General features: G+C 42.3%; 1 protein-coding gene across 6 annotated transcripts in view; it reads right to left on the bottom strand.

Moving 5' to 3' along the window:
- WDFY2 (WD repeat and FYVE domain containing 2) overlaps window positions 1-24908 on the bottom strand; it is a 179498-nt gene that overhangs the window by 75302 nt on the left and 79288 nt on the right. For all 6 annotated transcript variants that reach the window (XR_006338920.1, XR_006338923.1, XR_006338921.1 and 3 more), the window contains exon 3: window positions 17850-17923. Coding sequence is in view for 1 of the 6 variants with exons in the window: in XM_043892182.1 (XP_043748117.1) it covers window positions 17850-17923 (74 nt within the window). In the remaining 5 variants the exon portion in view is untranslated. The remainder of the gene's footprint in view (window positions 1-17849; window positions 17924-24908) is intronic.

Raw genomic sequence — 24908 nt, 5'->3', positions numbered from 1 at the left:
AAGAAAGTCTCTGAAGTATTCAGGGCCCCAATTACTGTTCACACATAGCGAAAACAACTGAACACCATAGACAACATCCACACCCCATAAAAATCCTGCTGTAATATTAACAGCGAATTACATGAGACCAGTTTACATAAAGTCTAGTTGTTAATGTTGATTTTTTAAACAAAAAAAGAAAAGCTCAAAAATTTTGCCCAAGTTGTCCTGGACAAAAAAGTTGCCGCTGAAATTGGAAATTGCTTATGGTTGATGTCATGAAGTTTAGCCTGATAGCCAAGGCTGTCAACTATGGTTCCTCCTTATGAAAGCAGCTGGTGAAAGAGGTTTGGATCTTTGGTTGGTAAGTTCTGGATTTCTTGAAATTTTAGAATTTGTAAGGGTCTAGAACAATGACTTATTCTTTAGATAGAGAAACAGAAGTCCAAAGGTACTAAGGGACTTATCCAAGGTCACAGGCATAATTGATTGCACGACCCAGGCTTGAAACTTGGGTCTATGCTAAATGTTAAATGCTAAAAAGTTTAAGTAGCTTTTTCAGGATTGAAATTCACAAATTTTTAGCCCTGAACATTATTCAAACCAATAAATATGCAGATAGCAAGCAATGAGCAAAAGTAGAAAGCAAACATTAGTTGCTGTTAACAATTCTATCTGATACATAGGAGAGCTGAGAGTTAACGCTAAGAGTCACATTACAAGGAGAAAACAATTTTTTCCTTCTTTCTTTTCTTTTTGTTGTATCTATAATATGAGAAGATGGAGGTCTGCTAAACCTATTGTGGTCACTGTTCCACAGTATATGTAAATCACACCATCACACTCTACACCTTAAACTTATGGAGTGACATATGTCAATTTCTCAGTAAAACTGGAAAAAAAAATTATTGGGTTGGCCAAAAAGTTCATTCAGGTTTTTCCATTACATCTTATGAGCAAACCTGAACGACTTTTTGGCCAACCCAATCCATATACAGTCAGTTTTACTAAACAAAAATGTTTAAAAACTATAAGTTTTAAAACATTATCTTTGCAAACAACTGCATGAAAACTAATACTCTTTAATTTCAGATAAAAATTATCAAAATGCAAACTCAAGTTCATCTTTTCTTGAAATGAATAGAATTTCTGCTGTAAAAATAACAAAGACCAGCTTTTGAGGCCCTTATATAAATTACCTCAGACAATCCTCACAACAGCCCCATAGGGATGCGTTATTCTTCCCAGTCCACAGTGAGTAAATTGAGGCTTATGTGAAGGGAACCAACTCATCCACCATTATTCAGCTAAAAGATGACAGGGCGCAAGTCAGAGGTGGTTTCCTCTGGGACCCAAGCTCGTGCTTCAGCCACCAGGAGGTCTGGCCCTGGCTATATGAAGGCAGCGAGTTAACAATGATTTTCCCCACAAATCCAGACTGAGCTCCACCTGACAAAGGCAGGAGAAGAGAATAAAACGCCAGCTTCCTCCATATCAGAGAGCTGGGAAACGGGGGAAACGAGGGCTTCTGTGCAATGACTAGGTTATAAGAATGAAAGTGAAAAGAAGGCCTTCTGGGTGAAAACACGGAGGAAATCAACCAGTCTGGTTTCGATTCACGTGAAAACTACTGCTGAGGTTCCAGTTCATCCAGCTCTGGACTGGGTCCCAGAAACGGCCACGGACAGAACACGGCTCCTGCCTTCACACAGCTGGGCTAAGGGAGGTCAAGAAAGCAAGGGAATCAGCACTTACTAAGTATGTCCCACATACCAGGCAGGCACTTTTAGGAGCTATACAGGTGTTGTCTCTTTTAATACATAACCATATTCTGAAACCTGCATGTGAACTAATAATTATCACATACATGCTGAAGTGGAAATTTGAACTAAATGCTAGGAAACTCTTAAGAAGAGCCTTTTGGGACTTCCCTGGTGGACCAGCAGTGAGGACTCTGAGTTTCCACTGCAGGGGCCGTGGGTTTATTAACCCCTGGTCAGGGTGCTAAGATTCAGCATGCTGTGGTACGGCCAAAAACAAAACAAATAAACAACAGCAACAAAACCGAACAAATGAGGATGTGTATGTGTGGGCTTCCCTTGTGGCTGGGAGACCTGGGTTTGATCCCTGAGTTGGGAAGATCCCCTAGAGAAGGGAAAGGCTACCCACTCTAGTACTCTGGCCTGGAGAATTACGCAGACTGTATAGCCCATGGGGTCACAGAGAGTCGGACACGACTGACTTTCACTTTCACGTGTGCTATAAGTCTTTTTTTTTTTTTTTAAAAGAGCCTTTTAACCTACCCTGGAGGTAGTGCAACCTGCTCAGGAGAATATGTTTGGGGCTTTAGGCTAACTCTTAAAGATGAGAGAGGAGTTTCTCAGGGCAAGAGGTCAGCAAAGTGACCTCACGTACACGGGCAAGCAATAAGGCTGAAACTTGGGTAGAAGAGTTGTGATAGATGGGGCTGGAGAAGTGGGCAGGAATCAAGGAATTTGGATTTTATTCTTCCGGAAGTTATGGAGAGTTTACACCCAGAGGAGTGGCCTAATTAGACTAGAACTTTGGATATCTGATGACAGAGTAGCCAGAGGCTGCGACAAGAGACAGGAGGACTGGTCTGGACTTTACTTCAAAAGTCCAAGCAAATGTTGCGGGAGACAGAAGCCTGCAAAATCCTCCTGGGAAGAGACAGAGGGGAAGTATGGAGGCCGCTCTGAGGTAGTGAGTCAGGCCAGGGAACTGGTTGCCCTCAGGTTTGAGGGGAAATGCAAATACATTACAGGGCTCCCTAGGTGGCACTAGTGGTAAAGAACTCATCTGCCAATGCAGGAGACATGAGACACAGGTTCGATTCCAGGGTCGGGAAGATCCTCTGGAGGAGGGCATGGCAACCCACTCCAGTATTCTTGCCTGGAGAATCCCATGAGCAGAGGAGCCTGGCAGGCTCAAAAATAAATTGAGACCCCACAATATACGGGGTCTCAAAGAGGCGGCCGCAACTGAAGTGACTCAGAACACATGCACACAGATGCATTATAATGCACTTTTGGCTGGGGCCACTAGTGTGTGTCTGTTAGTTGCTCAGCTGTGCCCGCCTCTTTGCGATCCTGTGGACTACAGCCTGCCACTACAAATGGCTACTTGATGATGCCATTTACTGAAGGGATACAGGAAAAGAGTATATATTGGAAAAAAGGAAGTATTTCTATTTAGAATATGCTAAATCAGAGGTGGCCTGGAGACCCCTAGGTAGGAATGCCAAATTGGCAGCTAGAGTCTGAGCTCAACTTCAGGAGGAGAGAATGGACTGTAGCCTTGAAAGCTGCAGGTGTGGGATAATTAAGCCATCAAGAAAAAGTAGGTAGCACAAGGCAGAACCCTGGGGAGCATCCGTATCTAAGTCTCTGCTAGGGAACGAAGAGCCAGTGAGGAAATCTGGAGAGAACTCAGGGTTTACTACATTTTAAACAGCCCACAAATTACCCAGCCACACCACCAAATTGCAAGTACTATTCTCGCTCCTTTCTCTCCCATCCATGACAGACAAGCTCTGGCAGGAAGAACCTGTGGAATGGTTTTCACCACTCTCCAGCCCAGGACACAGGATGAGATGGCTGGATGGTACCACCGACTCAATGGACATGAGTTTCAGCAAACTCCAGGAGGTGGTAAAGGACAGGGAAGCCTGGCGTGCTGCAGTCCATGGGGTTCGCAGAGTCAGACACAACTTAGCGACTCAACAACAACCAGTCCTGGAAACTAGCTGGACCTGAGTGATTGCAACCGCTGGAGAAGCTGTGCGAATATGGGGAGCAGTCTTTCTGCAACTGTGTCTGCTGCTTCAATGAGCTGATGGTCTAATACTGATCATTTTCTTCCTACACCAAATGAGTATTTATAAACATGTAACCTTCACTGGTAATTGAGAGTAAGCAGAGTTACCACTCCTCCACCTGAAGGAGGTGAACATGGAGATGTGTGGATTGTGGCGCCTATGTTCAGGGTGCGGTGCTGAAGGAGCTAAATAAACAGGGAGGGCCCCCACTCTGGAAACAAAAACCCCTCTGAGTTACCACCACCCTAGGCCAGTAGCATCCATTCACAGTGAAACAAAGAAACACAAGCCCAGCAGTGAACACCAGCACTGCATCCCAGGGGCCGGGAAAGACCTAACGCTACTCCCCTTTCTGCTAACATAAGCTTCCAGCTGGTCAAGGGGCAGCCCGCTTCCAACACTGTCCCCGATCAAACAGTAGGTGTTGTAACAGGTGACAGCAGTCAGCCACCGCAGGGACTGGAAAAGAATAATGGCTTCCTTCGCACACACTGGCTCTAGGGAGTTCTCAAGCTTTATAGCGAAGGAATAAATGTCATTTGGCGCTTAAAGGGGTGTTTTTCATGACTCTCGTGCTGTCAAGGTGCCTGGGAGGAATACCTTCAAAGGTGATGGACAGGAAATGCCACCTGAGCCCCTCTGGGCTTTGAACTTTGCCAACTCAGAGACACTGATATGAGAACTGCGGTTGGCATCTATAGTCTGTGTAAGAGAGAACTCAAAATAAAAAGTGGTAATATACTGGGCTACCCTGGTGATCCAGCGATTAAGAATCTGCCTGCCAATTTGGGAGACAGGTTCGATCCCTGGTCTGAGGAGATACCACATGCGTGCTGCAACTACTGAACCCGTCTCTAGAGCCTGTGCTCTGCAACAAGAGAAGCCACTCAATGAGAAGTCCATGCACTAAAACTACAGAAAAGACCACAGGCAGCAATGAAGACCCCAGTGCAGCCAAAACTAAACAAATGGCAAAACACGCATGCACGCAGAGAAGATGATTCTCATACTCTAGACGGAAGTGGTTAAAAGATTTGTGATATGAGACTGATTCCTAGTGTTGAAATAAACCATGCAGGGCCACAGATAACTCTCTGAAAATCTTGGCCTATAAAATCCAGATTTCCAAATGAACAGAAAGTGACTGGATGGCTGGTCACCTCCCCTCCCGTTCTCTCCATCCACTGGAGGAAGGGTGACTCTTGGGACGAGAGAGTTGCTACCACCTCTCCAATCTTCAGTCACCTCTCAGAGCTCCACCTTCTCCTGAGGGTGACGAATGATAGTAATTTGGATAATAAACTTTTTTTTTTACAGTATTTGACAGCCCGTGTTTTAGAAATAACTGGTAAATTACTGTCATGATGCAACTAAGATGGAAGATGGGACCAGGAAGGAGTGGAAGCATCCTAAGGAGTGTGCTGCCATAAGACCCTTCCTCCCCTGGGAACTGGCCTGCTAAATCCACAGGATAGAGATTCTAACCAAAGCTTACTGGTTCCCATCAACTGAAGACGTTGCTGCGAGTGACAATGATGTCGATAAGGAGCATTCGAATATTGACGGGGACTTGATGCGTAGCGGTGCTGTCCCAAGAGCTCTATGTGTTTTGTCAGACAGTCCTCATCAGAACCCTGAAAAATGGATACAATTACTATCCCTACTTCACAGAGAAGGAAACTGAGGCACACAGAATAAAACAACTTGCCTATGGTGAGCCAACTTACGGGTGCAGGGCTGAGACTTGTCTCCGGCAGTCTGATTGCAGAGCCTGTGCCCTTAACCTCTGTACTGTCAACCTGATGGACTATGCTAATTCATTCACTCACTCATTAATTCAGTCTATAAATATGCAGGCACTTCCCTGGTGGTCCAGTGGTTACGAATCCATCTTGCAACACAGGGTACATGGGTTTGACCCCTGGTTGGGGAACTAACATCCCACAGGACTCAGAGCAACTAAGCCTGTGTGCTGCAACTACAGAGACTGTGTGCTGCAATGAAAGATCCCGAGTGCTGCAACTAAGACCCAACACAGCCAAATAATTACAATAAATATTTAAAAATATATTTTTAAAAATTACATGCAAAGCACTTCCAATTCCCAGGCACTGTACTGAGTGTCAGGAATGTAACAGAGAGTCAAGTGGACACAGCTGCCACCTTGCAGAGCTGATGCTGGACATGTGCAATAGTCAGATAACCACATGAATGAGCATAAAACAGAAACTCTGATGGCTACAAAGGAGGGGTGCTCAGCGCTACGAACACTCATCATCTGGGGACACGGACTGTTGCAAGATCGGGGATGACGCCCCCAAAGAAGGGAAAAGTGAGCTGAAATCTGGAGGATGAGAAGGTGAAGGACGGAAGCAGCACAGCCCAGGCAGAGGCTCTGGGAAAGGAGGGGACAGGGTGCGCACAAGGACCCGGGAGGGGCGGAAACGGGGAGAAAGGGCACCGCGCAAAGTGTGGCTGCGGTGGGCAGGGCCAGGGCCAGCAGGCAGGGCATGGGAAGAATTCTGGCCGGGGTGCTAAGAGCAAGGGGAAGCCTGAGAGAGGTTTGACAGAGGGTATGTGGAGATAAAATGTGTATTCTGGAAAGACCCTTCTGGCTCCCATACGGAAAGCAGGCTGGAGGAGGCAGAGCACATCTGCGACAGCCAATGCAGGGCTCCACAATGATGGGGTGGTGATGGTGGTGAGAGCGAGGAGCTGAGAGGTGTTCAGGAGGCAAACATTCACAAATAATGGGCTGGACAGAGTCAGAGAAGGGGAGAAAAGGAACTCCAGAGAGCCCTGGCTCATGCACAGAGTTTATAGTCGCCTGGGGCTTCCCTGGTGGCTCAGATGGTAAAGAATCTGCCTGCAGTGCGGGAGACCTGGGTTTGGTCCCTGGGTTGGGTAGATCCCCTGGAGAAGGGAATGGCTCCCCGCTCTAAGATTTCTAACTGGAGAACTTCACGGACAGAGAAGCCTCACAGGCTTCATGGGGTCCATGGGGTCACAGAGAGTTGGACACGACTGAGCAACACATACATAGTCACTTAAATAGGGGACACTGGAAACACCAGGTGTGTGTGGAGTAAAAGGAGTCTGATTTTGTTTTTGTTTTTTTTTAATAAGTCTACTGAAACTTTAATTTTTAAAGAAGAAAATTTTGGGGAGGGTCATGCCACACAATCTGTGGGATCTTAGTTCTCCAACCAGGGATTGAACTCACGCCCCCTGCAGTGGAAGCACAGAATCTTAACACTGGACTGCCAAGGAAGTCCCAGGAGTCTGATTTTAGACCTGGTGAGTCTGAGGTTCCTCTGAGATACTCGACAGAAAATATTAAGAAGGAAGTTGGAATTTCAGAAAAAAATGTCTGGATAGAGGTTAAAAGTTGGACTTTATGACCACATGGGCAGCAAATGCAGCCATGACAGGGGCAAGGCTGCCCAGAGAAGCAGGGGTCTCGGAGGGCAAATGCCGAGAAACCCCAACACTGAACCAAAGCTGTCCTAAGCTCAGAAACAGAGGAGAAAACAGCCAACAGGAGGAGAATCAGCAGGGTTCCGTATCGTGGATAGACACAAAGAGTATTTCAGGAAGAAACAGTAGAGCAAAATGCTGCTGGGAGGTCAAACACAATGAGGACGTAAACTCGACTGTCAGGTGGACGCACATGGAGATCTTTTGTAACCACAGCCAGAGCTGTTTGGATTGACTGATGAGACTGGAGGCCAGACAGTCATGATTTCAGTCAAGAGGGGTAGGGAGGAAATGTAGAAGGAGACTATAGACTAGTCTTTGCAGATGTCTGATAATAAGGAGAGAAGAGAGAGAGACCATTTGTGAACAGGGAAGTGAGTTGTTCTTAAAAAACAAACTTCATTTTTAATAACAAGAAAGTTGAGTTTAAAAGCTAATGGGTAGGGTGGGGGGTGGGGTTCGTCCCTGGTGACTCAGTGGTAAAGAATCCTCCTGCCAATGCAGAAGACGCGAGTTCGATCCCTGGTCTGGGAAGATCCCACATCCCTGGGGACAGTGAAGCCCAGACACCGCAGCCACTGAAGCCCAAGTGCCAACAGCTCGTGCTCCACAACAAGAGAAGCCACTGCAGTGGAAAGCCCGAGCGCGGCAGTTAGAGAGAAGCCCCCGTCACGGCGACAGGGGAAGCCCGCGTGCAGCAACGAGGCCCAGCACAGCCATAAATAAATTTAAAAAATTAAAAAAGCTGGTGGCAAGGATCCAGGTGTGGGGAGAGATTATTATGGAATAATGGAAAGGATCCAGGCGTAGGGAGAGATTATTATGGAATAAGACAAAGGGAAAGTAACAGCAACATAATATACTCATCAATTCCTCGCCACTTCCTTTCTGAACCACAGATACACTGTTTGATGTGGCCAAGATAAGAAGATGACCACCTTCTAAAATAGTAAGGGACTTCCCTGGTGGTCCAGAGGCTAAGACTGCACGCTTTCAATGCAGGAGGCCTGGGCTGGATCCCTGGTCAGGGAATTAGACCCCACATGTCACAACTAAGAGTCCACATGCCACAACTAAGACCCGGTGCAGCCAAATAAATATTAAAAAAAAAAAAAGTCATAATTGTTAAGTCATTTCTAAAAAACCTAAAATAAAATAGTAATATGGATGTGGAGAGTTCCCTGGTGGTCCAGTGGTGCTGTGGCCCAGGTTCAGTCAGAGAAAATCCTACAAGCTGAGCAGCACAGCTAAATAAAGTTTTTTAAAATAAATAAAATAGTAATACAATGATCCTAATAAGGCCACCTTTTGTGGCAGATACCTCCTGTAAGGAGCATATAAATGATTTCAACCTACTACACACTCTATTGGATCTTCTTAGTACCTGATTTAAAATGCAGGGCAATCTGGGTGCTCCTACGGGTATTCAGGCTACAGAACTGGTCTAAAAGTGGGATCAAAGGGACCTTCAAAAGTTCATAATTGTAATGAAGGTGCCATGATAAAATCTGGGGCCAAAGAGTGCTCTCAGAATATGCATTGAGTACGGCTTGACCAAGCCTTTAAGATAACATTCAGATACTGAACAAAAGAGAACTGAACTACCTATACGATGACATAATAGGAAGAGACAGGCTTGTTCTTAAGAGATTCCAAGGTTTGTGACCCAAATAAATACTCCCACCGTCAGAGTTTTCTTTTACAAAACCACCTTCAGTGAATTATATTGTATGAATAAATAGTAAGCAACTAGCATGTCAGAACTCGAGGACTCTTGTTCTGCTAAGTAGGAAGGTTTATATATATATATATATATGGCTATTTAATGATGATATTTAAATATTTATACATAATTTAAGTTTATTATAACTTATTAGCACAAATTCAGAAAAGGACGGCTACCTCGTTGTTTAGGGGCTAAGTCTTGCGACTCCTTTGCGAACTCCTTTGCTCCTTTGTAGCCTGCCAGGCTCCTCTGTCCATGGGATTCTCCAGGCAAGAATGCTGGAGTGGGTTGCCACGCCCTCTTCCAGGGGATCTTCCCAACCCAGGGATTGAACCCAAGTCTCTTATGTCTCCTGCACTGGCAGATGAATTCTTTACCTCCAGCACCACCTGGGAAGTTCCGAGAAGGCAGCAAAATTCCAGAAGTGATATCAATTCTTCTGTAAGTACAAACCCTGACATGCACCATGATGGTTGATGAGCTGAAGCCAGTTGGCTGTAGCACTGTGTGTCTGAGCTGATCAAGGTGAAGATTTTCTGATGACTTTCCCACCAGCAGGAGTGGCCCGACTACACTAAGCCTGGGCACAGCTGAAAGGCTTTATACATGGGTTACTCATCATCACTGCAGAACGTGACCTCACCCTTTGGGTTCACCCCTGCAGGCTTATTGTAACCTGTAGTGATAAACAACTCATCCTCGACACCTTGTTAATTAAACACTCAAATTCTTTAAAAAGAATTATTTTAGCAATGACTAAATTCATGGAATAACACAAGCTTCCAATTCATTAGTGATCATCTTAAGGCAATTCACTGCAATCATGTTGTCCTAGTTGTATGAAGAAATTGGTTTGGTATGGTTAGAAGAAAATTTGTCTGGGGGTCGAGGAGGTCCTAGCTCTGTCACCACTATCTTGACATGTGATCTACCCAATATATATCACTTAATCTAGGGGAGAAGCTTCCCTGGTGGCTCAGTGGTGAAGAATCTGCCTGCCAATGTAGAAGACTAAGAGACCCTGGTTCGATCCCTGGGTCGGGAAGATCCCCTGGAGCAGGAAATGGCAACCTGCTCCAGTATTCTTGCCTGGAAAATCCCACAGATAGAGGAGCCTGGTGAGGCTACAGTTCAGGGGGGTCACAAAGAATCAGACAGAACTTAGCGACTAAACAACTACAATAATCTAGGGGAAGGTGACATTAGATAGAAGAATTAAGGTTCCTTTCAATTTAACCTTTTCTGTCCCCCACAGGGATTCTGAATCATCCTTTTTTAATATCTTTCAGTTCAGTCACTCAGTTGTGTCCGACTCTTTGTGACCCCAAGGACTGCAGCACGCCAGGCTTCCCTGTCCATCACCAACTCCTAGAGCTTACTCAAACTCATGTCCAACGAGTCAGTGATGCCATCCAAACATCTCATCCTCTGTCATTCCCGTCTCCTCCTGCCTTCAATCTTTCCCAGCATCAGGGTCTTTTCAAATGAGTCAGTTCTTCACATCAGGTGGCCAAAACATTGGAGCTTCACCATCAGTCCTTCCAATGAATATTCAGGACTGACTTCCTTAGGATTGACAGGTTTGATCTTGCAGTCCAAGGGAGTCTCAAGAGTCTTCTCCAACACCACAGTTCAAAAGCATCAATTCTTCAGTGCTCAGCTTTCTTTAGAGTCCAACTCTTACATCCATACATGACTACTGGAAAAATCATAGCTTTGACTAGATGGACCTTTGTTGGCAAAGTAATGTGTCTGCTTTTTAATATGCTGTCTAGCTTGGTCATAGCTTTTCTTCCAAGGAGCAAGTGTCTTTTAATTTCATGGCTGCAGTCACCATCTGCAGTGATTTTGGAGCCCCAAAAAATAAAGTCAGTCACTGTTTCCACTGTTTCCCCATCTATTTGCCATGAAGTGATGGGACCAGATGCCATGATCTTAGTTTTCTGAATGTTGAGTTTTAAGCCAACTTTTTCACTCTCCTCTTTTACTTTCATCAAGAGGCTCTTTAGTTCTTTTTCACTTTCTGCCATAAGGGTGGTGTCCTCTGCATATCTGAGATTATCGATATTTTTCCTGGCAATCCTGATTCCAGCTTGTGCTTCATCCAGGCCGGCATTTCTCATGATGTACTCTGCATAAAAGTTCAATAAGCAGGGTGACAATATACAGCCTTGATGTACTCCTTTCCCGATTTGGAATCAGTCCATTGTTCCATGTTCGGTTCTATCTGTTTCTTCTTGACCTGCATACAGATTTCTCAGGAGGCAGGTAAGGTGGTCTGGTAATCAGTGTCTTTAAGAATTTTCCTTGGTTTGTTGTGATCCACACAGTCAAAAGCTTTGGTGTAGTCAATAAAGCAGAAGTAGATGTTTTTCTGGAATTCTCTTGCTTTTCGATGATCCAACAGATGTTGGCAATTTGATCTCTGGTTCCTCTGCCTTTTCTAAATCCAGCTTGAACATTAATATCTTTAGCTACCTCCAAAGGCATCATTTTGCACATTCACAAAATTGCTTCCTAAGCAACCGTTGGGACACAGTAAATAACATTAGGACATTACAATGTTGCTGCTGCTGCTGCTGCTGCTAAGTCGCTTCAGTCGTGTCCGACTCTGTGTGACCCCATAGACGGCAGCCCACCAGGCTCCCCCGTCCCTGGGATTCTCCAGGCAAGAACACTGGAGTGGGTTGCCATTTCCTTCTTCAATGTATGAAAGCGAAAAGTGAAAGTGAAGTCGCTCAGTCGTGTCCGACTTGTATCGACCCCATGGATTGCAGCCCACCAGGCTCCTCCGTCCATGGGATTTTCCAGGCAAGAGTACTGGAGTGGGGTGCCATTGCCTTCTCCAAATAACATTATTGCCAGGTATACTGAGTTGAATACTGTCCTCCCAAAATTCATATCCACCTGGAACCTCAGAATATGACTTTATTTGGAACTAAGGTCTCTGCAGATGTAATTAGTTAAAATGAGATAATACTGGATTAGGGTGGGCCCTCCATCCAGTGACTTATAAGACATCATGTGAAGACACAGAGAGTAAAGCGACGTGAAGATGTCGGCAGGAAGACTTCCCTGGCAGTCCAGCGGTTAGGACCCTGAGCTTCCAGTGGGTTTGACACCTGGTAAAGGAACTGAGACCCCACATCTGGCACTGCACGACCAAAACACAAAAAAACAATAATAATAACTTTTTAAAAATAACCCTTAATTAAAAAAATTAAAAAGATGCGGGCAGGGACTGGAGTGACACATCTACCAGGCAAGGAACTCCAAGGATCCAGCAGTCCCGCAGACTTTCAGAACACATAATATTTCTATTTAGGTTTTTTTAGTTGCTTGCTTCATATATCTATCTTACCAATTTCAGCAAGCAGAGTATGGACAACAAATTCTTCTATACACCTAAACCTGTCATTTAAACACAAGATGCACTCATCGCGTCAACTGTTGAGAGTAATTTTATCCTTCTGGTTAAGTGCCCAACTTTGGCTGTAGCATCCTGAATGGCAGGAACTGCAATGCCTTCCCTCTTTCTTTCAACAGACCTTTTACAAAGTTTCCACAGTGGCCCAGGAAACAACACGGAAGCACGTGGTCTCTGCCTTCAGGCAGATGACAGTCAGGTGAAGGAAACAGACCCATAACCAAATGAGGCAACAGGCAGGATGGAAAGCATTTAACAGAGGCAGGGATGGCTCCTGACCGGCAGTGTGGGGTGAGGACAAAGCCCAGGCTCCCAGGTGCACAGAGTCCCTAGCTCCACTAGGAGGTGTTTCCTGGCTAAGTGAGCCAGGGAATCATGTGAACTCTCTAGGCCTTAGTCTTCCTATCCGAAAAATGTGAGTAATATTACCTACATCACAGAATTACTTTGAAGCTGGAATGAGGGAATATATGTAAAGCAGAGTGCCTGATGGGGCTTCCCCAGTGGCTCAGCAGGTAAACAGTGCGCCTGCTCTCCAGGCAGTGAGGTTCGATTCCTGGGTTGGAAAGATCCCCTTGAGGAGGAAATGGCAATCCACTCCAGAATTCTTGCCTGAAAAACCCTACAGACAGAGGAGCCTGGCGGGTTACAGTCCAAAGGGTCTCAAAGAGTCAGACACAACTGAACACGCAACACACAGAGTACCTGGTATGCAGTAATGCTCAATAAAGGTTTATCCTCTTTCCTTTTTCATTCCCTTGGACAAATGATACGAATTTGGACTATAATAACCACAAGAACTACCAAAACAGTAGCATCAAATCCATACATGGTCAATTTCACTTATTTTCATACAATAACCTCTATTCTGAATGCTCACCACTATACAGAGCAATCCCTTCCTCTCATCAAAATCAAACTTCCTGTAACACATACATGAAATTAATCTTCAAAGAACAGAGATTTTATAAACATGGGACCTTGTTCAAAAACTTTCCAGTGACTATTTATCTTGGCAAGATTTTAATAAAACTTTTGGCTCCCTAACAGTTTTGGGTTTTTTTTTTTAAGTTCTTCCTGTCATTGGTTTATCTATTTATTTGGCTGCACTGGGTCTTCCTTGCTGCACACAGGCTTTTTCTAGTTGCGGCAATCAGGGCTGCTCTCTAATTGCAGTGCTCTGTCTTCTCATCGTGATGGCCTCTCTCGGTTCAGAGCACAGGCTCAAGGGTGCTCAGGCTTAGTTGCCCTGAGGCATGTGGAATCTTCCCAGATCAGGGATCGAACCCATTTCCCCTGCATTGGCAGGATTCCTAACCACTGGACTACCACAGAACTCCCTCCCTAACAGTTTGGATGAAGAAGGGTAAATATACAGATGAGCATGAGTTTTTTCCCCTCCTGCCGTTCATTGTGCCTAAAATACTTTTTCCTTCCTATCTTTATCAGTCTCCATGGAGCTGCCCCAGACCGTTCTCCACTACTTTCTTCTGACCCCACTGGCTTGCCAACATCATATTTACCAGTGTAGTGCTAATCCTGCTCTATTTTTTTAACTTTGTGTTATTAATATTTATTTCATAAGTTCACTTTACATTCTGTCCCAAGCTGAACAAGCTCTTTGATATCAGGAGCCACATGTTAGAGCTGAGCAGAACGGTTTGCACACAGTTGATATTTACATATTTGTTGGCTGACTAGAATACATAAGGCATTATGACAGAAAAAAATTTTAAAGTCCTACTTCATCGTGTTAGCAGTTAGCACAATCTGACTGACTTCTTTCAACATTAAAACAGAAGGCATTTCTGAAAACTCAAATGCAGGATGAATTAAATTACTGGCATAACTTCTTCCATTGTAGAAGTTAATTTCATTGTGAAAATCATTTTGAATAGCAAGAAAACTGTACAAACAAACTATCTCAGAATTTAAGCAGGTACTTATTACAACCAGCTATATTAATATATACTATATATACTTAGTCAACAACTTACTTAACAAATGATTCACCAAGTCCCTAATTTGTACTACAAAGAACCACACTAGCTAAGATCCAATGGGAGAGATGGATAAAAGACTGGCCGGTTCCTTAGTGAACACTTTAATGGAGGAGACAGACTTGACAACTTTTCACAAAACAGGTTAAAAAAGCAGTATGATATAACTAACCTACCGAGTATTGTGTGTGATAAATTTTAATTGGGAGGACTTAGGAACCACTTGTCCAAGAAAAGAGGAAAAAAAGAAAGAGAGAAAAGACAACGTTTGAAAAAGACCTTGAGAGATAACTGGGACTGTAGACCAAGATGGCGGAAGGAGGTTCTGGGCTACATGATCAGAAAAAACAAAAGCTATGGACATGAAAATAAACCACCTTCAGTTTTGTTTCTCTCAAAACAAAACTGTGATCTAACTTGCTACTTCATGGGACGAATAAAAGATCATTTCTCTCTTATATCTCAAAACGGCCTCTGTCCTTCCCTACCTTAAAAATTAAAAGTCTCCCCACTCTTCCCCAAACCTAAATTCTCCAAACTGTTCTGGACCCTCTAGGTGCTCATCTACTATCACATCTTGTTCTAGCACTCACCCTCTCTCTTACCCTCTCCTTTTGCGGCCAAACTTGAAAGAATGGTCTCTATCTGTGTTACCGCTATTTCATTTTTTTAAATTGTGTTTGTTTATTTTGGGCTGTGCTCCGTCCTTGTCGCTGCTCAGGCTCTTCTCTAGCTGCGCTGAGTGGGAGCTGCTCTCTCGATGCGGTGCGCAGGCTTCTCACTGAGGTGGCTTCTCTTGCTGACAGGCTCTGGGGCGTTCGGGCTTCAGTAGTCGCGGCTCCCTGGCTCTGGAGCACTGGCTCAATAGTTGTGGCTCAGAGGCGTAGCTGCCCCGCAGCATGTGGGATTTTCCTGGCTCAGGGGGCAAATCTGTGTCTCCCCCATATATCAGCAGGCAGATTCTTTACCACTGAGCCACCAGGGAAGCCCTCTATTTCATTTTTAATACACTGCTCAGTTACACAAGGTTAACTGCCTCTTCAATCTCTTTTATGCAGCAAAATAAAGTGAAATAAGGATTTACTTTCTGTGTTTTAAAGCAAGTGAACCAATAGTATTTCTTCTAAAATATATCTGGTATATTTAGAAAACAGAAAATTTACGGTCTCTGAAAAGAATTTCTCATGTCCAGCAAGTAAATTATTCAATAGGTGAGATTCTGTAAGCATTTTTAGTAAAGAACCTTGTATTGTAGTGATTAATGAAAATTCTGAACGTTAAACACCTTGTTCTCTCACTATATTGTTCCCTAATGCAGAGCTCTTTACAATTCTTCAGATGAAAACAGGTAGGGTATACAATTCATCTTCTTCAGCAACATACAAGAGAGAATTTTAAGGAAATTATTTCATTCAAGCCATCTATTTTAGATGATCAAGTAAGATGAGATTTGGTTATCTTGACACCAAGCTGACACACCTAGAGAACCATTTTAGTCCAGTTCCTATGATCCAGTTTTCTGGCAATTTCATTTACTAAAGGAATGATGATACAATAAATAGCCAGAACTCTCTAGAACTTACTTTGCTCACCTGTCTTGCCTTCAAAGCCAAATTTATCAGCACCCATTAATCCCCAATACTGATTTCACAAAATGCAAAGAATCGCTTATATGCTATACACACAGAGAAGGTTTTTCACAGATAGTGAGTGTCACACATACTATTGCATGAACTACTGGCAATAAATGGATCTCAGCTCATCTTTTCAGATTTTCTTTTGTGATGAAACTTCAGCTCACTGAACAATCCAATTATCTCTCCTTGCCTTTTAAAAGTAAATTTATACTGCACACACCACACTTGTTAAAAATGGCTCTCCTTAAAAAAAGACGACAATCTGTATCATGACCTTCAATTCCATCCTAAGGAACAGGGTTTACAGATCTCCCAAATGCATTAGATCTTACAGGATTCTGTAAATATTTGTCAATATTTGACTGTTATGTGTAACAATATTGTTAAAATATTGTTAAAATATCCATAAAGATCACCCAACAAGTGTTTTCACTATAGATCAAATAGCAAATGTCAGGCTCACGTCTTCAGACTCCAAAGCAGGACTGGGTCAAGACTAGAAAGGAAGACCCACATTCCATGTACCTAAATATGTTAAAAGTTGTAAGTCAAGTTAAACTATTAGACATGGTCTCTTCCTCCAATCTAGACAAACATACCTCAACCACCGGGGGGCACAGGTATAAAGTCAGAACTTTTAAACCCTCTGAAGTTCCCGTCACAGCATGCGACAGGAAAGGGCCAGCCCACGCCCCTTTCCACTCCCAGTTCAACGACACCTTGAGGGGCCTTGCCCACCCATGCGGACCTCCTACCACCTCAAACCACTGCCCCTGAACCACCTTTCAGGCTAAGGGCACACTTATTAGTTTTATCCTCCTCAGGATAGATCCAGGGAAAAGGCCCATGGAGGCCCTAGAAGCAAGCCCTAACCTCTATGGAGGCAGGAAATTTCCAGAATCAAGTACCCAGAGCATGGGGGTGGGTGGAGTGAAGGCTGAGGCTGGACACAACCTCTGGCCCCTCAGATCCTTCATCCTGTGGGGAGGCGGGCCAGAGAGGGGTCCTCTAGTTCCCAGGTCCCAAAGCAGGGCCTCTCTTGCCCATGGGTAAAAACAATACTGGAGAATTGACCAGATCAGCCATTTAACCAGTTAATATACTAGTTTGTAAATAAATATGTAAAAAGAGGATTAAGTCGTAAAACCTGAAATTCTAATCTCTGGTCACTTCAGTTCCCTCAAGATCTATAACCAAAGGGTCTAACGTTTATCTGGATCAACTCAACAGACTAAATCTAGGTTCTGTGCTTTCTTACCAAATTTATACAAACAGACAGAATTCTATCCACATGGTAGAGGGCTGTAAGAAGACCCCAAAAGAAAAAAGGAGATCAACATCAAGTACCAAAGTCAAGATCAGACTCGCAGGTCTAGGAGAGCATTTTCCTCATGTTCTGTCACTTATGAGGGGCCACATATGGCGCCATGCTCAACCATCTCATCAAAGCCGCCAGTATCACAGCTTGCTCTTGCCAACCCCCAGAACCAGAACCCCATGACCTTGTAATGCCCCTATCCTAACCGCCGTGAAGGTGAACATGTATATCAAGCTGGATCTCATTGGCATTTGATACTGATGACATCTCTCCCTGCACCTTACCAGTATTTGCTGCATTGCAATTTCCACTTAACTTAGCAAGAAAATTAATTTGCTAATTTGAAAAAGAAAAAACACTCATAAATAATTTTCATCACAATACACATATACATACTTCACAGGAAGGGAAGTGTTTCAACTGGAAATCTTATTTATGGGTACTTACTGAGATTGTACCATTGTCTAGACCTATGGACAGTCTTCTTGTTTCCGGGTTAAAAGACATGCATGAACATGGAGCTGAAAGAAATGAACATGTTGATGAAATTAACAAAACGATGATGCTTGTGGATTCAGGGGTGACTAACTAGCTCAAAGTGTGTGGCTACTTTTTTTTCCCCCACTATTTCCTGACAGTTCATGGAACTCCCGCTCACAAAAAATAAAATCAGTAATTTTACAACCAACCCTGAGTTTTTCAGTTATCCTTTTAACGACTATAACAAGTAAGATACTCAAACTGCACAGGTTCCCAGGGGCGTGGTCTTGGCTGTTCTGTCAATACCAGTCTAAATTTGCTCGAGTAGATTAACATCATTGTGCTGTGTAAGCCTTCTGTCACCAATCTCTCTCTTCCATGAAAACGCCATCTTTAATGGAAATAATCCATTTTTTCTGAACTAGGGACACAAAAGAAAGATCTTATTTGCGCCCCCCTCCTTGCCTTGCACACAAAAGAACAGAAATCTATTTTTTAAAATTCAGAACTGATGTGTGGCATGTGGACTAACAGAAGTCTTTTACTGTCAGTATTCAAAGCAGATGTAGGAAGCTGCCAATGGGAAAAGGGCTTGGAGGCTTTGTCTCAATCTAAAAGAAAACCAGCTCAACACAGGGCCAGGCTCCAAAGAAAAGAAGTCAGGTGAGTCAGTTCACCCAGACCTGGACAGGGCCTCCCTGCCGGGCGGGACTGACCCCCTCGCTACCACCACGCCTGAGTGAAGGGAGCAGGTTTGGAAACCCCAAATTGCCAGGTCAGTTTCCAGTTCCCAGCTCTTTCTCTATGCTTATTGGTAAGAATGGGGGCCTTTTGACAACTTTATTTCATACCGAAACGGTGTTCTACAAAGCTCAACATAACTTATACTAATTTTTCTTTTCTTTTCTTTCTTTATTTTGCCTATACCACATGGCATATGGGATCTGAGTACTCCAATCAGGGACCAAACCCACTTCCCCTCCACTAGAAGCTAAGAGTCTTAACCACTGGACTGCCATAGAAGCCTTCAACATAATTTTTCACAGTAGCCCTACAGGTCATGAACTACCCATCATCAAAATCATAATCAGCATCAAATATTTTTATTCATATTTTTAAGTTATAATTAGATGTCTCAACAAAGGTCACACAGGGCAAAAAAAAAGCTGAAGGAGGCTCAAAGACAGATTTCAAACACCTTTAAACTATATATAAAAAAAAACACACACTTCAAGTTCTGCTCTAACAGAACCACTTCATAAATACTTGGTAACATCTTTTTGATTCTCTATACAAGGGCCATGACCAACAACAACAAAATCCTCTGAACTGCTAAAACTACTTACTTTTTTCTAATTTTGAGACATGATATATTTAATAAATAGAAATATGTACCCCCCTGCCAATCTTTCACCAATGTAGCAGGATATCTTCTTTTTGTTTAGCCACAAATTTAAGCTAGATTCCCAAAAGAACACTGCTGGGAAAAAAGCAATCAAACAATATTTAATGCACTGCCCTAAGAAAGCCAGTCTTACTCATCTTTGGCCTATAAACTCTACATCTTTGGCAAAATCTCTACACACATGCTAAGATGCCAGGTCTCATAATCCCATAACATGTGTGCAAGATTAAAATTTAATGATTCCATGGAAAACTATCATGTTAGCTGAAAAAAGCAAAAGAAAAAATTATACTGATTATAGTACTACATAAAGGACACATATATAAAAATATACACAGAAAAACTCAAAACAGTTCTTATGTTGAGTGACATGAGTATTTCTATAACATGGTCTTTACTTATTATTTTGCTATTCTTGTTAAAAATTTTAAATATCTAACAATTTATTATGATATAAGTATGCATATATGAAGCAAAATTGTACTGCAGTCCAAGTGGCTACACATAATAAAGAAAAATCTCATGACTCAGCTGCATCCCTGACCATATAAAAGTATTTCCTATGTGATTTACTTGAAAGTTCCTATCAGGTTATGTAATAATTAGAAAACCCACTAATCTCTGAATGCGATTTAAAAGACTTTTTTTCACAATACTGTGCAAGCTACCGTTAAATCAACACTGCTATTTCGTTATTCCTTATTTTACCCCCATTTACTAAATTTTTTGTCATTCTTCAACAAAAATTTAGAATGCTTACTATGTTCAGGACATTTGATGCAATGATATATAAGATATTATAGCTGTCATCAAGGAATTGATAGATTATGACACCAACTATATATAGGAGCTATAATACAAAACTTGTCCCCAACGTCACCTCCTTGGTTCACATCACTTTATACTGATAGTAAGAAATGCCTTCAGAATGCAAAAGGAAAAAACCTTTCCTAAATAAGTAAGAGAAGCTTTAACAGAAGTTCTGTTGTTGCAGGACCCATATGATAGAACTCATGTGGCTATAGACAGGGGATTGACAGAGACTGAGATATTACCTCCCAGGTGCCCCCAAAAGTGTAAACATTCTTTCAAAGAGGCATTATGGTAAAACACACACCAAAAAACCCTACAAAAAACCGTGTGTGTGTGTGTGTGTGTGTGTGTGTGTGTGAAGACTTTCAGTAGGTAAGTCTTATGATGCTTTTCAAACCACTTCCTGACTATAACATTCCCATAGGAAGAGGCCCTGGGTTGCTTACCCATAGGTGGTGACACAGGGCCAAGGAGGAAAGAAATGGGTTGAAAAAAATATTGGGACTTCCCTGGTGGTCCAGGGATTCAGAATCTGACTTCCAACACAGGGTCCATTCCTGATTGAAAAACTAGGCTCCTACATGCCACAGGGCAACTAAGCCCATTTCCCATAACAAGAGAAGCCCAGAAGAGGCAACAAAAACCCAGAGCAACCAAAATTTTAAAAATCAATAAAAATAAAAACCACCGTACTTAAAAAACAAAAAGAAATATCAATGCCCACATTTGCTGTTATAGTAAGTGTCTTTCCCTTTAGAGGTTGAGGGAGTAGATAAATTGACACAGAGATCCTTCTAACTTCAACTCACCAGAAATAAATTGAAAAAGCAACCTCTGAAAGACTAGTGCTATAGTCCATACAGTAAGCCCCTATTCATCCATGCAAAAAAAATCAAAGGGCAAAACTGTCTGGGGAAGCATAATAAGATACAGTAAAGTCATAATTACGACCACACGGTTGAGGGAATCCTGCAGAAGGAAGAATAAGGGAAGAAACAAACAAATTATGATTTAGACACAGTATTTGTAGCCAGGTTGCAAAAACACGATATTTCACAAAGAAGAATTCAGCTGTAACAACTAATAATTCGCCAGCCAATGAAGAAATAATTGGGTCTTTCTGAAAGTTCAGGTCAGAGATGAACCTGACTGAGAGACTGTTCTATTCACCCACCTTAAACATGCGTTCTCCAGTAGCCAAGCAAAGTGGCTGGCTGAAATACACTCTATCTAGAAATAAGGGAAGGAGCTTCCGTGGTGGCTCAGTGGTAAAGAATCCACCTGCTAACGCAAGAGACGCAGGTTGGATCCCTGATCCAGGAAGGTCCCACATGCCAATGTCAACAAGCCCATGCGCCACAACTATGGCGCCCGTGCCCCAGAGCCCGGGAGCTACAACTACTGAACCTACACGCCACAACTACTGAAGCCGGGGCGACCTAGAGCCCATGCCCTGCAGCAAGAGAACCCACTGCAATGAGAAGTCCGAGTACCCCAACCGGAGGGTAGCCCCCACTCACCAAAACCAGAGAAAAGCCTGAGCAGCAGTGAAGACCCAGCACAGCCAAAAATAAATAAATTAATTAAATTATTAACTTTTTTTTTTTTAATGAAGAAACAAGAGAAGTCTCATTTTCCAAGTTGTCTGATCAAGACTGGCCATATCCCTGCTCAGTCTCGGACTGATGACACTCAAAAGAAGGATACTTGGCAAAATTTTAGGAAGCAAGACCATGAAAAGTACAAATATGATAGGAAAGAAATTTGTAGAGGTCTGTGGATAATGGGAAATAATACTATCTCATATTAGTGTCAGGACTTTAGACCTTGGTGGCCTGTCAAAATCTTATCTTTAAATACTTGTAATACTGAGTGTTTTTTAAAAATGAAATCTGATCGTTTAAGGCAGGGGTTCAGCTTAAAGTTTAGGGAGAATGAAAAGAGAACCCCTAGTCTGGGCGATTATATTAATGACCATATAATTTGAAGGCGGAAAAGCTCAAAATATGAGCCTGTATGGTGCTAGTGGTAAAGAATCCGCCTCTCAATGTGGGAGATGCAAAAGATGCGGGTTCGATCCCTGGGTCAGGAAGATCCCCTGGAGAAGGAAATGGCAACCCACTCCAGCATTCTTCCCTGGAAAATCCCATGAACAGAGATTTTCCACAGGTAAAATACTGACTGATAAGCCTGGTGGGCTACAGTCCCATGGAGGTCACCAAGAATTGGTCATGACTGAACAGCTGACCACGCATCAGCCCTAAGCAAAGGGAACACAAGAAACCAACGTCAACTTCAAGGGAGCAATAATTAAGTGGATTATAGAGAAACTGGCTAGTTGGATTTCTAACATCTTTATCCCATGGATGGTCTAAGAAGAAATATTGCTCTTGCTTTCTAAAAAAATGTAAGTTGAGAGGAGGCATTCTCAAAATACTTCTATTTGGGGGAAAGTTTACCCATTTCTATTATTTAAACCTATAATTCTTTCATTTTATGACTAATTTATTTCCTGTCCTTTGCTGATCGCTTGAACTTCACTCAAGTAAACACAAGTTCCAATGAAGGTTGAACTGTGGATTTCAATCACTCTGACAGCTTTACTATGCTAAAGGCATTATTTGGCAGGAGACACTAATCTTCATGGGATGTGCTGGTGGGAACTTTAAATAAGCAACAGTACTCTGTGAATAAAACTTCAGGTATTTAAAGGCATCCTGGTGAAGTTAAATGTCAGGATCCTTTGGCAGAAACCAAAACAATACTGTAAAGCAATTATTCTTCAATAAAAAATAAATTAAAAAACAAACAAAATGTCAGGATTCTATGATAAGAGGGCCTTGACTAGAGAGGCATATAAAGAGAACCCCACCACCATAAAGCAAAGATTTAATTAATTCCCAGACACTACTCCATTCAGCTGTGTGTCACAAAATAATATTTATTAGGTTTATAGTATTCAGCCCGTGTTTTACTTTATTAAGAACACTTATATTTAGGACTTCAATTGCCTAGCATGAAAAAGCATTTTTCATTTAAATCAAATATTTTATGAACTCAACTAAAACTAACCCTTGGTTTTGTTTTAATTTAGTCTAAGTAACATCAGCAAAATGATGGTGAATGGGCAGTGGTCTCTTTTTCTCCCAGACAAGTTTTAAGTGACAGTAAAGTGATCTGACTATAGGAAGCTTTAAATTACTCTGTCAGATGGAAATCAGAGTATGCTAAATAAATGTTATAATCATTCAGATTAATTAATATCTGTTATCTTTAGTTTGGAAAATCTGTTCTCCTTCAATTCTGTGAAATATCAAACTTCCTTGGGCACTTTTTCTTCTTAGTAAACAGAAAATCAAAAGATCAGATTACATTATTATTTTGGAAAATGTCAATAATAAAAACAAGTCATTTTCTACACATGGTTCTATAATACAACCTATACCAAAAAGAAACTAACAATTTGGAACATGTCAGAATTAGGAACCAAGAAGTTATGTGAAGTAAGATATGAATTAAACAATAGGATGAGCATTTCTGAATTATAAACCCATCCCCTACAACCAACAAACTTTCTCAACTGAATTAAACATACTGTTTAAAACTCACCCAAGCAAGCACTATCTTATAATAACAGAAATACCAAATTCATTATTTTAAATAACTTTCAGTCATTCACCTTCCAACATGAATTTCCCCCAAAACTCCAATAAATCCAGCAGAAAGGGTGAGACAGCGCACAAACTACCTCCACTGTCCTAAACCTTGGACCTCACCAATGGGAAAAACTAACTCATTTCCATCTCAAATATATCAATAGGAACACATTAATCATTTTAATTTTCTAAATCCTCAATTTCAAGCAGCTCTGAGACTACAATTCCAACAGATGGGACACCAATCCAACTAAAACCTCACAAATCAACCAATCTTTCCTAAATCCCTCTGGGTTAAGATGAGCAAAGAGAGTGTGTATTGGTAAACACCAGAAACCTGAAAATAATTTACAAATATTTACTTGACATATAGCCAAAATATTTCTGCAAACTTGAGAGACAGAAAATGGACAGTTTATCTGTTGGGTTCAGAAGAGAAAATGACAGGACTTGCCCCAAGTGAGTCAGCAAATTGGTAGCAAAAATGAAAATCAAATTCCAGTTTCCCACCCAGGCACAAGTGCTATCCTACGAGCAATGTTGAACACTCCAATATTAAACAATGCATCTTTATCAGAATTTAATGCAAACAGTATGTTCAAACTGCATCTCTCATTTGTCTTAACTAAGATAACTTACTCAATGAATTCCTTACCTCATTTCACAAAGAATTGAAAATGGCTTTAAAAGCAGATAAGAAAAAAAAATGGTAGAAATAAGCAAAAAGTCTTGACTGAGGAAAATATATCAAATCTGAGAAAGGAAATCAAAAGAAAGATCTTTTGGGAATATAACAGAGCCCATGTTTCACCTTACGCATAAGGACTATGTACCAGGTCCATAGAGTTGCTCCTCCTAACCTTTTTCGCCTCACGAATCACACAGAAACTTAGATGTGAGCAAAACAGCCTGGAGCAAATGGAACAGACTGCTGGGTCCCCGACGACTGGACTGCTCCTGCCCAACTAAACAGATCAGTTCGCGGGGCCCGGAATCCATCTGGATCATGCCAGGTCGCTATAACACACAGGATGAGAAGTTCTGCCTTAGTGAAAGCCAAGGGCTTCTGTACTCCGTAATGGCCTATATGGGAAAAGAATCTAAAAAAGGCTGGATATATGCATTTGTGTAACAGACTCACTTGGGCGTATA

The sequence above is a fragment of the Cervus elaphus genome, chromosome 30 (assembly GCF_910594005.1).
Source record: "Cervus elaphus chromosome 30, mCerEla1.1, whole genome shotgun sequence".
Lineage (NCBI taxonomy): Eukaryota > Metazoa > Chordata > Mammalia > Artiodactyla > Cervidae > Cervus > Cervus elaphus.
Note: the sequence above shows the minus strand (reverse complement) of the source record. Positions and strands in the feature narration are given on the sequence as shown.